This window comes from Salvia splendens, chromosome 2, assembly GCF_004379255.2.
Source record: "Salvia splendens isolate huo1 chromosome 2, SspV2, whole genome shotgun sequence".
In the NCBI taxonomy this organism is placed as follows: Eukaryota; Viridiplantae; Streptophyta; class Magnoliopsida; order Lamiales; family Lamiaceae; genus Salvia; species Salvia splendens.
In genome coordinates this window covers 35,550,431-35,565,709 of record NC_056033.1, presented here as the reverse complement: position 1 = coordinate 35,565,709, position 15,279 = coordinate 35,550,431, and the positions used below count along the sequence as shown (strand labels likewise).

The window sequence follows — 15,279 nt, the reverse complement described above, 5'->3', positions numbered from 1 at the left end:
TGAGATGAAAATTAGAGAGGAAAGAGAGATGATTTGAGAAGAATAGATGTGTGTTTGTGTGTATAAATGAGAATGAAAGAAGAGTATTTATAGAATAAAAAGAAAAAGAAAAAATAAAAAATAAAGAAAAAATTACCGTTCAATGGTAAAAAACGGTAATATTACCGTTATATTTTTTTTATTATTAAAATTGAATTTTAAAAAAATGATTTATTGCGTCAGCGTGACGACGCCCATTCCCGGGCCGATGAGTGGGCGTCACGCCTAGCGCCAGCGCGTGCCACGTAGCACTGGCGCGTGGCGAGCTGTCGCGCGAACCGTCCCTCCGGGACGAGACGCTCGGCGAGACGGGACCGGGACGGAAGGCTGCAACGTTGTCTCGCGGCCGTCTTGTCTCTCAGAGACGAGACCGAGACGCCCGCGAGATGCGTTGCGGATGATCTTGATTGGTGAGCTCCAACAGTTCACATGGGTATTATTTCAGTGCCAGCCTCTATACTATTCAAATATTCAACTAATAAATCTATTGCACCATCTCTTCTCAACGACAAAATTAAGGTTATAAGACTAATGATTAAATGATCAAATCTCTTTAAGATATGCATAGAAAAAGCTTACAACATTTTTCAGAAAATGTCACCAGATAAAAATCGCAATACTATCGTCCCTCGAGGTAAATTAAATCAGTTTCTTACGATGAATTTGGATAATTGGTTGATGGATAATTTGAAATGTTATGATATTGCTAGTGAGATATGTTGGAGCACTATTTTCAGTATGATTTGTTGGAGGTTATGGAAAAATAGAAATCAGCTAGTGTTCTAAGGAGAGATTGTGTCATCGTACAACACAATTGCACAATGTAGAGCTTGGGTGAGATCGGTCCATGGTAATGAACTAATGCTAGCCAAATCGATAAATAAGGTGTTGAAGCATGTACAATGGCATGCTCCCCCGGATGGGTTGTGTAAATTAAATTGTGATGGAGCTGTGAAATATGATTCTGAACGTGCGGCTTCAGGAGGGGTATTGCGTGATTCAGCTGGACAGTGGGTGTTGTGTAACGACCCGCTAAGCCAATATTATTATAAACTATATTATTAACTTGATTATCTATATAAGTAACTTTTATGCGTTTAACTCCGAGCTACGATAGATTTTTGTTGTTGTTTGTTTTGACGTTGGGCAAGTAAATAAAACACGCAAATATATAATACACCTATATGAATATAATAAATTTAAATAAATAAATAAATAAATAAGATCCCAAAATCAAAATTTTGATGTCCGATACATCCAACAAAAGTCCAACAAAATTTAATCTATACATCCTGCGTTCTAGTAAAAATCGGGAACTTTAATGCGGACAACCACAAACTTGAACCGATCATACCTACACCAAATTAAATGAACAAGTGAATAAATACTTAAATAATTACTTTAATAAATAAATAAAATATAAAAAAAAGAGAGAGAACAGATCCAGTGGATCGTTTTTTTTTCAACAGAGCATTTAATGCTACATTTAATTAGAGATAGGAATGTTAGCAACTTGCTGCCCACGCCACTTGCCATCCTTAATCCTTAAGTATGCCTAATCATTTAGGCATATCACCTTCTTTCACTCACCCCATCACCATCTAAATTCTCTCTACACACCCAACGTGGATAGAGGATAGAGGAGTCGAGGAAGGAGAATTTCACACAATCGTAGAGTCAAACACTACAATCGAACAACCCTTTATTCCACATCAAAAAGGTGAATCCCAAACCCTTCTTTTCCTTTAAATTTACGTACAAGCATATGCATATTTTTTTTGAAGATAGAATCATGGTTGTAGCAACTCTTAGAACAAGTAGCAGTTGAAATTCCCAATATAATGAACACATTCCAGTAACACAGTAGTAATTTTCAAGCCCTCCATCTCTACATAGCTACTGCCCAAATTCTCAACAAAATACTAAATAATGAAAGGGAGTAAAAGAACTTAGCTTTAAGGCCGAGGGGCTGCCTCGAGACCACCGGCGACGGCGAGGCCACGAGGGCAGCCGCGGCGACCCGGACGGCGGCGGATCCGCGACGGCGGATTCGTGGCAGCGGCGGCAGCGCGGTGAAGAGAGGGACGACGTGGAGGAAAACATGCCGACTGCGATGCGATGGTGGCGCCGGAGGGATGGCTGGTCGACGTCGTGAGGTGTGAAGTTGGGTGAGGCGACGGAAGTTCTATTTTGGGGAAATTTGGTGTGCAATTGAGGGAGAAGGTGAATAGGGATTAGGTGAGAGAGAGAGTAGATGATACGTGTGGTGGAAGGGTGGAGTATATTTGGGCTCACTTACTTTTTTTTCTTTTGAATTGGGCCTTTGTTTGTTAAAAAAAAATCGGGCCTTATAAAGCAAATAGGATGATTTATTTGATTTGGGCACCATTTAATTGATTTGGGCCTCATTAATTAAATGTTTTGTTTGGGCTCTTTTTATTTTGTTGGGGCTTCTTAATTAAATTGGAGATATAAGGTGGGGAAATAATTAAGTCTTGGGCTTTTAAATAAATATTTGGGCCGATATTTAATCGTGACAAAATTATTTAATTAATCCCGGAATATTTCGAAGGATAAATAATTTTATTCTAAGTCCGAAATAAATATAGTTCGAGAGGAAATGGTTGCGATAATTTAATTGTGCACTTTTAAATTATTTTGAGGATTTTATTTCGATATCGTGGAGGGAAATACGAGGAGCCAACGGAGGAATCATGAGCGTAAGCGGCTGAACGGCGTCTCAAGCGACGCCTTGGGCGGCCGCCGAATAATAAAAAATACGCGAAAATCGAGAAACGAGATAAAAGACTTTAATGAGGGTGCATGCATTCTAATTTAAGTAGTTTTGTCCTTGAGTCTAATTAGTGTATTATTGTATTGTGATATTTTCAAAAGGGTACGTCCGCAAGTAAAGTCGGAGCGAAAGATCCAAGTTAAGGAAACTAAACGATCAAGGTGAACTTTCTTATCCTACATACGAATGTGGATAAAAATGCAAATTATTTTGAGGTGATATGTTATGAAAACTCGAACCTATGTTCGCTGTTGTTTCAAGTGATGTTGTCCTTGCCATAAATGTTTTTGTATGATGCCTATCTGTTTGGCTAAGGCCAAGTGAATTATGAATGATGATATAAGTCGAATTCGGGTCCCAGTGAGGGTGGTGTCCCCGCTCGGACTAGTGTACACAAGTTACCTCTGACATGTTGGGCAGAGCAGGTGACCGTGGAAGGTGGCCACCTTCCCGGCACAAGAATACCTCTGACATGATGGGCAGAGAAGGTGACCGTGCGAGAACACCATCTCGACGGCACAATGTGATCAGATATGGCTAAGTACAGGAAAAAGGGACTGCAGTCCAATGTGAATATTTTTAGTAAGCTCGGGTCTTTTTCAATAACACCCCCGAGTGTTACTGTGATAATGGCTTGACAATATTTTCAAATGTATATGTGTAATTTTCGGCAATGTGTTCACTGAGTACTTTTTGTACTCAGCCCTGCATATATTTCTAAATGTGCAGTTTAAGCAGCGAAGTGGTGGAGGAAGTGCTATTGAGACAAGAAATTTAATTCAGTCAGATCTCGACTCTCGGAGGTTCATGTCTTCATACATGGAACCGCGTTCATTTGCTTCCGTTGTGCATCTTAAAAGACTCAGGTCTATTTTGTTCAAAACTCTGATATTTTGAAATTTTTTTTACAAATAATTACTCGAGTCTTCATGATCGAGTATCTTTCTTCTATGTATCAGCACTTAATTAGTCATGTCTCGCAACCAATGTTTGATTTTATTTTCCCTTATTTCTTTCCCGCTTCTTATACCCCCGCCCCTAGTCGCGATCAACCGTGTTTTCTATCCTTAGAAAATGCGGTCGTGACATGTTGGGTTACACAAGGCACCTGGGAATGTGCTCAGTAGTGCAAACTGAATTGTGGACAATATATGATGGGCTTAAGTTGGCGTGGCAACGAGGGCTTAGAAATATACTTGTGGAAAGCGATAATATGACAGTTGTTCATGTGCTTAATGACATGAAATCGGATTTCAGCGCTTTATCACTCGCTAGAAGTATAAAAGGTATCGTGCAAAAGTATAAAAGGTATCGTGCAAAGAGAGTGGAATGTGAAGATTGCTCATGTGTTTAGGGAAAGCAATCAAGTTGCAGACTTTATGGCAAATTTGGGTGTGAACGTGCAACCTAGGCTAGTGGTGTTTGATGAGGCGCCGATTGAGGCGATGAATTTGTTATTGAATGACCGGCTGGGTATACCCATGGTGATGGCCGTATGTGCCCAGTGTAGGGGCGGTGTTCGAACTTTAGGGCGATGCCCTCTTCTTGTTATTAAAAAAAATCGCAATACTGAATTTCTGACTTGGCAGTCTGCTGGTAAATGCGTATCCAATTTTAAAATTTCCAATATCATATTCTTCTTCACCATTTCAGTTGATCATTACTCAGGAGTTAAAACTCACAATGCAAACAGACCTATATCCAGAATTCAGCTGAGGAAAAAGATGCTACTACTATTCTGATTTCTGAGATACATTGATTCAAGCTCAGAAGCTATGTACAAACTTGGGCAAAAGCCGCAAACACACACTGCTAGGTGGTCATTATATTTACTTGATGGTGGTGAGCCTATACAGAATGGATATTTACTGCACAAACTCGAGTTCCTATCAACACTTACAATTCCACAAAATCCAATCCTGCCTGCAATGCTCGGACCAGAGGGTACTGCATAGTGCATCATGACTTGACCTCAGATTTAAGTCTGGTTAGAAGAGAAGCTAAGTAGCATTTAACAGCAGACAATTTCACAAGGGGCACAATATTTGTCGCTGGAGGAGATTGAAGTTTAAAATAAGTAGGCTTTGGGGTGGAGGGGCAACCTATTGATTGAATCAACTGCTCCACACCAATTACTTGAAACTTCTGAGGTCCGTTCAACGCAATGTTGTGAACTTTGTGCTTATAGATCTTCCCGTCCTTATCAAGCTTGTACTCAGAGGTACCATCAAATCTGCTATGACTCTCCCACGGTACTCGTGGGATGCCATGGACAGTCCAACGGACCATTATCAGGTTCTCCACAGGCTGCCACACGCTTACAATGTCGACCCACAAGGCCTTGAAAAAAATCCTTCCGTTAAGTCTTAGAGCCCAGAAGATGGACTTATAATTCTCAATGCCGGAAAAGGTGTTGAGTGGATCCTTGAAGACAATGTCATCCCTATATTAAGACATAATTAGAAACCAAAGATTAAGGAATTCCATCTGTGGAACAATTTTCATTGCTCAAACGAGACTAACCAAAAGTTATTCAACGTTAAAATTTCTCTGTGTTGTTCTTTTTCAAATGATTATATAGCCTCAGAAAACAAGCATGTTACACATAAATCATTCACTCAGACTTAAACCAATGTGCAAAAAGTAGTCTTGCATATTGAACTATTTGAACTGCAGCAATGGTACAATATAAGCATAAACATTTTGTGACATTTTATTTTACTAAGTAATAAATTAATCTTATCATTTCGATCAATCAGTACCAAGAACTTCCAAAAGAATTACGGAGTATCTATTTTGTATAGTAGGTAACAGTAACAGTTCCGAGTGAATGTAATCAACAGAAGATTTTGATCATTACTAGCTGAGCATTGTCGAAAAAACGAACACCTATAGAGTATGCATGTCACCCCTTCACTCAACGTAACTTATATGATATCAAACCCTTTACTGAAGTTGGTACATCAACCAACTCCAAAATCACTACAACACTTGAACCCTGGTTGCAAATTTGCACGCATAATACACCAAAAACAATTCTAATCCTCTCCTTCATTGTTTCTCTGCAAGAATCATCTCAAATCACAATTTTTTCATGGAGAGGTGAGCTACATGATCAATTCATTGTAATTCAAAACTAGCAACAACTCAATCAGTAAATTAATTCACAAACTATTGCATTAGCACAATCATTCACACTACACTTACAACACAATCATAAACTATAAAATGCACTGTAATCGTCTAAAAGAACGACCACAAATGCATCCAAATGCTATAATTACTGAAAATAGGAAAATCAATAAATTCATATATACCTGTATATATCAAAGCTTAGTTCTCGGTAGAAAAGCTCCGGAAACTCTTCTCGGATAGTTCTAATCGCGTAACCCGCATTCACATAATAATCCTGCTTTTTCCCTTCCTCATCCGTGGTCTCGCTCACCGAGAACGACACCGTCTCGTCCTGCTTCACCTGCCCGTACAACCACAGCAAACAATCCTCGTATCCGTAGCCGCCCCTCCTCAATTTCGAAACCTCTTTCTTTTCCAAATCCTTAATGCCCGAAGATACGGAAAGCTTGCGGTTTCTTCTTCTGATTGGCGGAGTGATTCTGCCAGGCAGTCCACTTCCGGCGAGTAATGAAATTTCGGGCGAGTGAATGAGGAGCGTCATACCGCGGAATTGGGGGGAAATTTGAGGGTTGAGAATCAATGGATTTTGAAGTTTGAAATTTATTTATGGTTTAAAGCTGGCATTTGGCGATCAGTATTTAATTATGCGATGCGAATATACGAGAGAGAGAATTTTGTTTGATTGAAGTGGAGATTCATTGCTGGAAAAGGAGGTGTTGTGATTTCGGATAATTTGAAAATTGAAAATTGATTGTTTCAAGTTTCAACACATATAGTGATAGCAGCCGGCCTTGTTTTCACCACATTTCTTGGCCAATGGCCCAATGGTTATAAGCGGAGAAAAATCAGGACTCGTCTATCTGAACATTCACCTGATTAGTCAACTTCTTGATTATTTGGATCAGATTCTATAAATTTGTTTGAAAATATACTCTAAATATCTGTGATTTTAATATATAAATAAGGATTTGAATAATAAACATTGGGCAATATTGCTAGTTGAATAAATGGAAGATATTTAAGGTGGTGCACACTGCACACACTGTCGCTATCATAAAAATCTTGGTGCCAAGTTTTAGGCCATTGAAATGAAGTGGGCCTTAGAGCATAAATAACTTCGTCCCCATTTCCGGCCTCAAGTCCCCTCCACGTCATCATTCCTTTACAGTTGCGGCCCAGGCCTCAACTGCTCTAACCCTGCAGGCCGCAACTAATAATTGACACTATTCACAACTTCAACCTATTTGACTCGTAAATGCAATACGCTGAACAATTGAAACCGGGAAAATAAATTGTTCATTTGAAAAAAGAAATTACAAGTTCTAGAAAAAAAGTACAAATGCAAAAAAACAAAAATTATAACATAAAAAATGTGAAAAAAAAAATTATAACAAAAAAATGCAAAAAAAACTAAATATTAAAACATTAAAAAATGCAAGAAAATGCAAAAAAATGAAAAATTAGAGAATTGGATCTGTCGCCCCTCTTCTTCCTCTTCCTCCCTCTTCTTCCTCTCCCCCTCCCTCTTCTTCCTCGTCGAATTGCACAAGAAATCAGAAAATTGGGCTCCGTCACCCATCTCCCTCTCCCTCTTCTTCCTCTCCTCCCTCTTCCTCCCTCTTCTTCCTCTTCCAATTTTTGGCAAAAATTGCTTCCTCCGTCACGTCCCGTACCAGCTAACGCGGGGCCGGGCCAGACCCCGTGACCGTCACTAGGCCACAAACGCGGCCCCGGGACCGGCCCAGGCCGCAAGTCGCCCCTTTCTTACGCGCAGGACGGGCCGGGACTCGCGATTTGCAGCCCGGCCTTCCGCGTTATTCATGCCCTTAGAGCACCCACAACCGTGCTCTTGCCAATGAGCACGGTTATGGGCCCAGCGCCACTATTTCTATCTACTCTTAGGCAAGAGCACAACACCCACAACTGTGCTCTTCCGCAAGGACGAGCACAAGGGTCCCACCATTCTATTATTCAATTTAAATAAAAACATTTCCATAATATTAAAATTAATTAAAAAAATGAAATAATATTACAAATTACAAATAAAATAAAAAAGACATAATTAAAATCCTAAAAATAAAAAGTACATAATTAAAATCCTAAAAATTAAAAATTACATAATTAAAATACTAAAAAATAAAAATTACATAATTAAAGCTAAAAATACCCTCGTGGAAGACTATTCATCCGGCGGCACTACCCCCAATTATTTTTGGAGGCCCAATATCATGGCCTCGTGCGATCGAAGTTGCGATGGGGTCATAGTTGACCTATCGGCCATATTGAGTTGGGCCAAAATCGCCCACAACGAGTTGGTGGGGGTGGAGGTGGCGCATAGGGCACGGGAGCGGGTTCAGGAGCATCGCCGGATGGAGTCGCGGCGCAACGGGGGTTGGCCGCCGCCTTCTTCCTTCCTTGCGGTCGGCGTTGGGAACCGCTCGAGCCGGCGTCGGGGCTACCCAAGTTAGCTCTGGCGAGTTGGCTAACCACGTCTTCGGAGCCGGCGTCGGATAGGGATACCGACCTTGACCGTTTGGAGGAGCCGCTAGAGGAGGATGTTACGCCTCCCCTATACTTCGGATGCGACCGCGTCTCCTGCCAAATGTTGAGGTACTTGAACGCCTTGTAGTTCATGGATTGGTAGGTCGAAATGGCGGAACTGATGATGTCGACCTCGCTCCGGCCGCTTCCCGCCGACCGCTCTTCCTGGAGGTAATACCCCTGGAACTTTTGGATTTCTTCGTTGGCTCTGTAGATGGCGTTGCGCACCATACTCTCGTTGCGCTCGATTGTTCCCTCCGGTCGGTTTTCATTGTACCGGCGATAAATGCGCCACCAAAAGTGATCACCGGATTGGTTCGTGCCAACCTCCGGATCTTCGGAGATTGACAAGAACGCCTTGAACAATTGCTCCATCTCCGCCGGAGTGTACGCTGTGCGGATACCGCGAGTAGGAGGAGTCGGAGTTTGGGAGGGGGCGGTCGACCTCGGTCTAGGTTCGGGTGTCCACCCGTATAGCCCTTCGGGGGCATCTTGATCGTTGATCGGGTAAGGCCGGTAGCCACCTGGAACGCCCAAACTTTGGGTTTGAGGAGGGGCCGAATATTCCGTTTTCGGACTAGGAAACGGTTGTGAACCGAACCAATCGGGGTTACAACCGTGGGAGCCCGGAGGGTGATCGCCTTGGCCGGACATTGTTATGTTTTATGAGTGGAAGAAAGATTGAGAATGGTGATGAGAGAATATAGATGAGAATAGAAATGAGAGAATATAGATGAGAATTGTGTAGTGTGGTGTGAATTTTGTGGTGTGAAAGGGAGGGTATTTACTCCCAATTGCCCATCAGAAACTAGCTCACTCTTATTTTTTTATCTCAAAATGGCTAAGAAGATAGTAGATTAGGGGGAAGATGGTGATGATGGCCGGTTAGACGCCACGACGGATGCAGGTGCCACGGCGGCTAGGGAGGAACGACCGATATCGGTGGTTTCAATGTGTGTGTGTATGTATCGAATGATCATTGCAGAGACGAGAGTATTGTTTTGTAGGGAGAAATTTCCTTTTCTTAAATTTTTCTCTTTTTCTTTTTAACTGACAACTAGTGAAACAAGGTGATCCACATGTCTTCTATTTGATGTTGAGTAGAGTAACACATGTGTAAAATAGATCAGAAATTGTGCTTATACTAGAAGTATTGATCCCTAAAATTACAAATTTTGATCAAAATATTAAAAGTATTTTTCAGAAATTTTAAATTTGATCGTAATAATTATCAACTTAGGATTTATGTAAATTTCTCAATAATTTATCAACTTATGGGAAATTTACAATAAAAGATAAGTTGATAGTACCACTTTTTCTGACCAAATTTTAAGTTAATGGAAGATATTAAATCTGGTGTCACAAAATTTAAGTGCATGAGAAATATTTAATTAGATTAGAGTTTGTGAATTTGAAGGTCAATTAACTTTACTAATTTTCTTATTTAAATTATTTGCTACGGATACTTTCTTTGTCCTTTTAAAATATGAACTTGTAAAACGGTAATGCATGTTATAATATACAATTAATTAAATTAAAGACTAAAAAAGAAAAAAAATAATTACAATATTATTAGTAGATAACTGATTCCATTTAAATAAAAAAAACCATTTCTTACAATAAAAAATTTCCATATTTTCAATGAACGGAAAGTACAAAATGTTATACTTTGACAAATAATAATAGTACTAGTAATTAGGTTATTGATAATCACATGACAACTCAAAACATTTCTTTGTTCTCTCATTTGTAGAATTGTATTATACTCTCTTCTTCGCTATTAGGAGTCTCATTTATTGGCGGCACAGGTTTTAGAAATGTTAAGAAAAGTGGTGGAAAAAAGTTAGTGCAATAGGGGTTCAATTTGTATATATTAGTTTTAAATGAAATATGAGTGAAATGAGTTAGTGGAAGGTGAGAACCTATTACCATTTATGGTAAAAGTGAACCGAGAATCTTATTCACGGACAAACTAAAATGACAAAACGTGACTCTTATTCGTGGACGGAGGGAGTAACTTCTTAGCCTCCATTTTTACCATTGTGTTGAACGGTTCTCGACTCGACATCAAGTTTGTTGGTGTATACGAGTTTAAGGTACGAAGTCATTTCATTGTTTCAAAGCTTTTTCAAGAAAAATGCTTAGTCATCTGCCACCACATTCTAGCTTCTCAATTCATTTGCTACAACCCCTCCACGACTGGCAGACCAACTAGGAAACCTACAAGAGGTAGTTTGTCAACAATAAAGTGGAGGGACTAGGGTGGAAGGAGAAAGTGATGTGACAAGAAAGTTGCACGAAGAAGAAGAGCAGAATATTTTGTAATATTGAATGTGTTATCGAATTGTTATAGACTCGTGATTCTGACTATTTATTGTATAAAATGAAATAAGCGTAGTGATCGATGAAATGAAACAAAATTATAATAAAAATTACATTTATAATATTAATTTTATTTACATAATTTAATTATAATTCTCAAAATAAAATTTATATGTTGTATTTGTATTACCATTTTGTCTGCATAAAATTTATGTTGGGTATTCATATTTTCAATTTTATCTAATTAACAATTTAAAATTAGTGCGAATAAAATAAAATTGATCGAGCATCTCACGAGTGTGACACTAATTTATATAATTACGAACTTCGTGATTTCATAAATTAATATTATTGATGAAATATAAAAATATTCATCAATAAAAACTTTTAGACCATCTTCAATGGTATTCTAAAATTCAAAATGTAATAGGCAATTAATCCCAATGCTACTCTTAAAATTTATTTCATTTTTGAGTTTATACTGAAATAATTACAAATTATTTTTTAAAATTTTGTGAGTAAAAAAAGTAGCGGATAGAAAATATTTTTTTAAATTAAATTAAAATTAAAATTACTAGTTTAATATGAATTTTTTATTAAAATAAATTTAAGTATTTTATAGTAATTGGGAAAGATACTATTTTCTGATTTTCACAGTTATCACCTCAAAACATAACAAAATTAATGGACACCGATTCGGCCCATGTAAGTGGGTCTATTGCACAGTTTCCGTCTAAATTGCGAATTTATGAGTTCCAGTTTAGGGGTTTAGGGTTTTATTTGCAGAAACCACAACAACAAATTTATCTCCAGGCTCCAGCGCCTGCAAATCACAACTGAAGATGGGAAAAGCGAAGAAATCTCCTAAGTTTGCTGTCATGAAGAAAATCGTCACCCATAAAGCAATTAAACAGTAAATCCCTCCCTACTCGATTCACAGTTAAAGCTATATTTTCGTGAATTCATGTTTTGTTAATTTTCAATTCCTATACTTGTTATTGCAGGTACAAGGAGGATGTCTTGAACCCTAACAGGAAAGACTTGACCAAGGAGAAACTCCCCCGTAATGTGTGAGTTCCATATTTCCTAACTTAAATTTCATATTTTGAACTTTGCTATTGTGCTGTTAACCGTGTTTATGCATATTATACTGGGTTCGTTAGTCCAGTTTAGATATTGGTATTGAATTTGATATCAAATTGGTATTTGATGCAGGCCGCAAGTTTCATCATCGCTTTACTTCAAGCACAATACTGCTTTAGGGCCGCCATACCGAGTATTGGTCGATACTAACTTCATTAATTTCTCCATCCAAAATAAAGTGAGTGCTGCCAGTTTCTAGATTTCATTGTTTTTTATTTTCGCCTGCGTGAATGTGACACTTCGCTAAAGAAGTGGGATGAAAAAACAAGGTTACAAGTATTGTGAGATATTTATGGAGTTTGAAATTCTGTGATGTTCCTTTATCTGGCTATTGAATTTAGATTGGGATGGAGAAGTTAAATGATATTCCATGGTTGCCAGAGAGATTCTGGTCGAGACTTAACATGGAAAAGAACAAGTAATTGCAGATTTGGGAAAATGAGAACGAAGAATTGTAGAAGAAGAAAACATCTTAACGAGTGTCCATGATCTCTTTCATAGAGTTGATATACAACTATCTAACTACAAATATGATCAACATTTACAACCTTGCTGCACAACAGTTTAACTACCTTCTCTAAGGGAATCTTCTTCCACCTTCATTCGTTTAACCTTCTCGATCCTTCTCTGCTCATCTCCTTTCCATGTGTGCTGGAAAAAAGAATAAAATCTACCTAAATTGTCTTATGTTATATATAGGGATATTAGTTTATCAATTATTTAAATATAGATAGACTATAGGTTCTGACTGTTTATTGTCTTATTCTTATTGATTGTCCAAATATGTTGCAGTTAGATTTGGAAAAAGCAATGATGGACTGCTTGTACGCAAAATGTAGGTTATGCTAGCATTCTTTGCACAAACTTATTTGTACACTTATCTGTTGCGTATTTGTATTAATGACTTGCCTCATCTTCCTCGCTGTAGGCACTCCTTGCATTACAGATTGTGTTATGGCCGAGCTTGAGAAGCTAGGTCAGAAATACCGAGTTGCTTTGAGGCATGTTCTTTAACCCAATTTAATTATCTTTATCTTGGATAGTTTATAAGTTATATAACTTCTGTTCGAAGGTTTAAGTTCATGCTTCTATCACACTGATGTTGAGAGTACTAGAATGCTTGTGAGCCTAAGCTGATAGTCTACATTAATGCAATATGAGTATTAGTAATAATGCAAGTGCTCAGAGCATTTACTTCTTCTCCCAAAGGTCTCCCACAAAATACCCAATATCTATTTTGTGGCAAGTGTGTTACAGTACAATGTTTGTAAGTCGTCCGATATATCGCGATATATCGCCTGTATCGGTAGGCCAAGGGTCGATACACACCCAGATGCGACTTAGGCGACTAACATTCGAGTCGTCCGATATATCGCGCGACTCGACCGATTAGTCGCCTGATCGAGTCGAGGACGACTTAATGGGCTTCACTCCAGATTGGGCCAGGCGGACAGGTAGGTGGATGAAGAGGGTGGTGGAGGTTCAGCTGCAGGGGCTTTCCAAGTGGATGATGCTGTGCTTTGAGTTTGCTTAATTGCTTGTTAGTTGTTATCATGCAAATCGTTGAACATGACTAAATCATTGAACAATATGATGCTGTGTTTTTTCCTGTTGTAATTTGAAGTATATATTGCATATTTTACATGTGTAAAAGGCAAGTCGCCCGATATATCGATATATATCGGTCTTGAGGGACCTGGACGACTTGTCTGGTGAGTCGCCCGACTTACTATCGATATATCGACTAAGTCGCCCGATATATCGGCTGAGTCGATATATCGGTCCTCTGGCGACGCGGTTCGATTCACCGACTTAAAAACATTGTTACAGTATGATGAATATCATGTATGCTGGAATTGGCTTGTTTCCTCTACTAAGTTTGGTTAATTTTGTTTGTTTTTCTTTCTTGTATCAACAGAATTGCAAAGGATCCTCGATTTGAAAGGCTTCCCTGCATACACAAAGGAACTTATGCTGATGACTGTCTTGTTGACAGGGTTACACAGGTAAAAAATATATTCAGCTGATATTTAGACTTGAAGGTCTTTCTTGTTTCAACATTTTCTACTATATGCATTGGAAAAATTGCTAAAATGATATTTTCTGAATTTTGCTGTTGTCAAATTGTATTTAATGTTTTGTGAGTTTTTTATGGCAAACAAACTAATTGATTGCCATCATGGCCAATGAAACAGCACAAGTGCTACATTGTTGCAACCTGTGATCGGGACCTGAAGAGAAGAATCCGTAAGGTATGATAAAGTTCAACTCATGTGCAGGACTAAGAAAATATTCTATTTACTACATTGATATGTCTCGTATATTAGCGATTTGGTGATGAGATTGGTCGATTTTCAGATCCCTGGTGTGCCAATTATGTACATTACAAAGCACCAATATTCCATTGAACGGCTTCCTGAAGCTACGATTGGTGGAGGTAGGATAAACCATTTGTTATCTACACGTTTTCCATACTCGTCTTTAAAGTTTCTCATATCTTGATTTTCTTTCTTGCTTTGTATTTGCTGCAGCTCCAAGAGTTTAAAACTAGGGTCTTCAGAAGTTGAAAATGCTGGGGCTCATTTGCTCGATAACCACCCTAGAAAAGTTCCTCCGTGAGACAACACTTTGTTTATTAGCTTAGAACATTTATCCGGGCGTTGCAAGTGGGTTGCTGCTGAGTATATACAGGTGCGAAGTCATGTCTGAACTTATGGCTAATGGAGCCTGTTCTGAAACATTATTTCAAGATAGCTATTGTAATGTAGCTGATATTTGGGTGCAATAGTTAGGCTAAATACCGTAAACAACATGAAATTTTGTCACTTGTATTACTCCCAACTTAAGTGGTAAAAACTCACAAAATCTCAAAAGTTTTAGAAATTCTATATTGTTTCGAAGTTGTGTATTTAAGAACAAGTTATCTTTTCTATTCAAAAGATGTTTTAATATTGCTTTTGCTATTCAGTTTAGAGAAAATTAATTTTGGAGAAAAATAAACTCAAGGAATCGCCTTTTTTTGCTGCAAAGATTTAAATATAATAGAATTTGAGAGAAAATTATATATTTATATGCAAATAACTTAAGAAAATATAAATTCATAATTAATAAACGGGAGAAAGAGAAAAGTGGACAAATATGTCAAAATACTTTTATCAGAAATGGATATGGATTAATTTTTATAAGCTAAAATGAAAAAATGAGAATATGAATTAGAGCATTTTCAACCATTAATACTGAACTCAAATTTAAAAAAATATTTTCTATATTATATTTTTTTCTCATAAAATTTTAAAAAAATAATT

The 15,279-nt window shown here is 38.1% G+C and overlaps 2 protein-coding genes and 1 long non-coding RNA gene across 3 annotated transcripts; 2 read left to right on the top strand and 1 right to left on the bottom strand.

The window, feature by feature from the left end:
* The first annotated feature begins 1,317 nt into the window (after window positions 1-1,317).
* On the top strand, window positions 1,318-3,621 carry LOC121771384. Its single transcript, XR_006044016.1, has 3 exons — window positions 1,318-1,759; window positions 2,935-2,994; window positions 3,563-3,621. It is a non-coding gene; the product is annotated as an uncharacterized LOC121771384 (long non-coding RNA).
* Window positions 3,622-4,546: 925 nt separating this feature from the next.
* On the bottom strand, window positions 4,547-6,759 carry LOC121765469. The gene is made up of 2 exons (XM_042161649.1): window positions 6,151-6,759; window positions 4,547-5,276 (listed from the first exon to the last, which is right to left on the bottom strand). Exons 1-2 carry the CDS (start codon window positions 6,507-6,509, stop codon window positions 4,793-4,795), a joined length of 843 nt encoding a protein of 280 aa, XP_042017583.1. The 5' UTR covers window positions 6,510-6,759; the 3' UTR covers window positions 4,547-4,792.
* A 4,805-nt stretch (window positions 6,760-11,564) lies between these two features.
* On the top strand, window positions 11,565-14,874 carry LOC121765461 (rRNA-processing protein FCF1 homolog). The gene is made up of 9 exons (XM_042161639.1): window positions 11,565-11,744; window positions 11,836-11,901; window positions 12,047-12,152; window positions 12,767-12,809; window positions 12,903-12,975; window positions 13,893-13,980; window positions 14,170-14,226; window positions 14,333-14,411; window positions 14,506-14,874. Exons 1-9 carry the CDS (start codon window positions 11,674-11,676, stop codon window positions 14,517-14,519), a joined length of 597 nt encoding a protein of 198 aa, XP_042017573.1. The 5' UTR covers window positions 11,565-11,673; the 3' UTR covers window positions 14,520-14,874.
* Window positions 14,875-15,279: the final 405 nt, after the last annotated feature.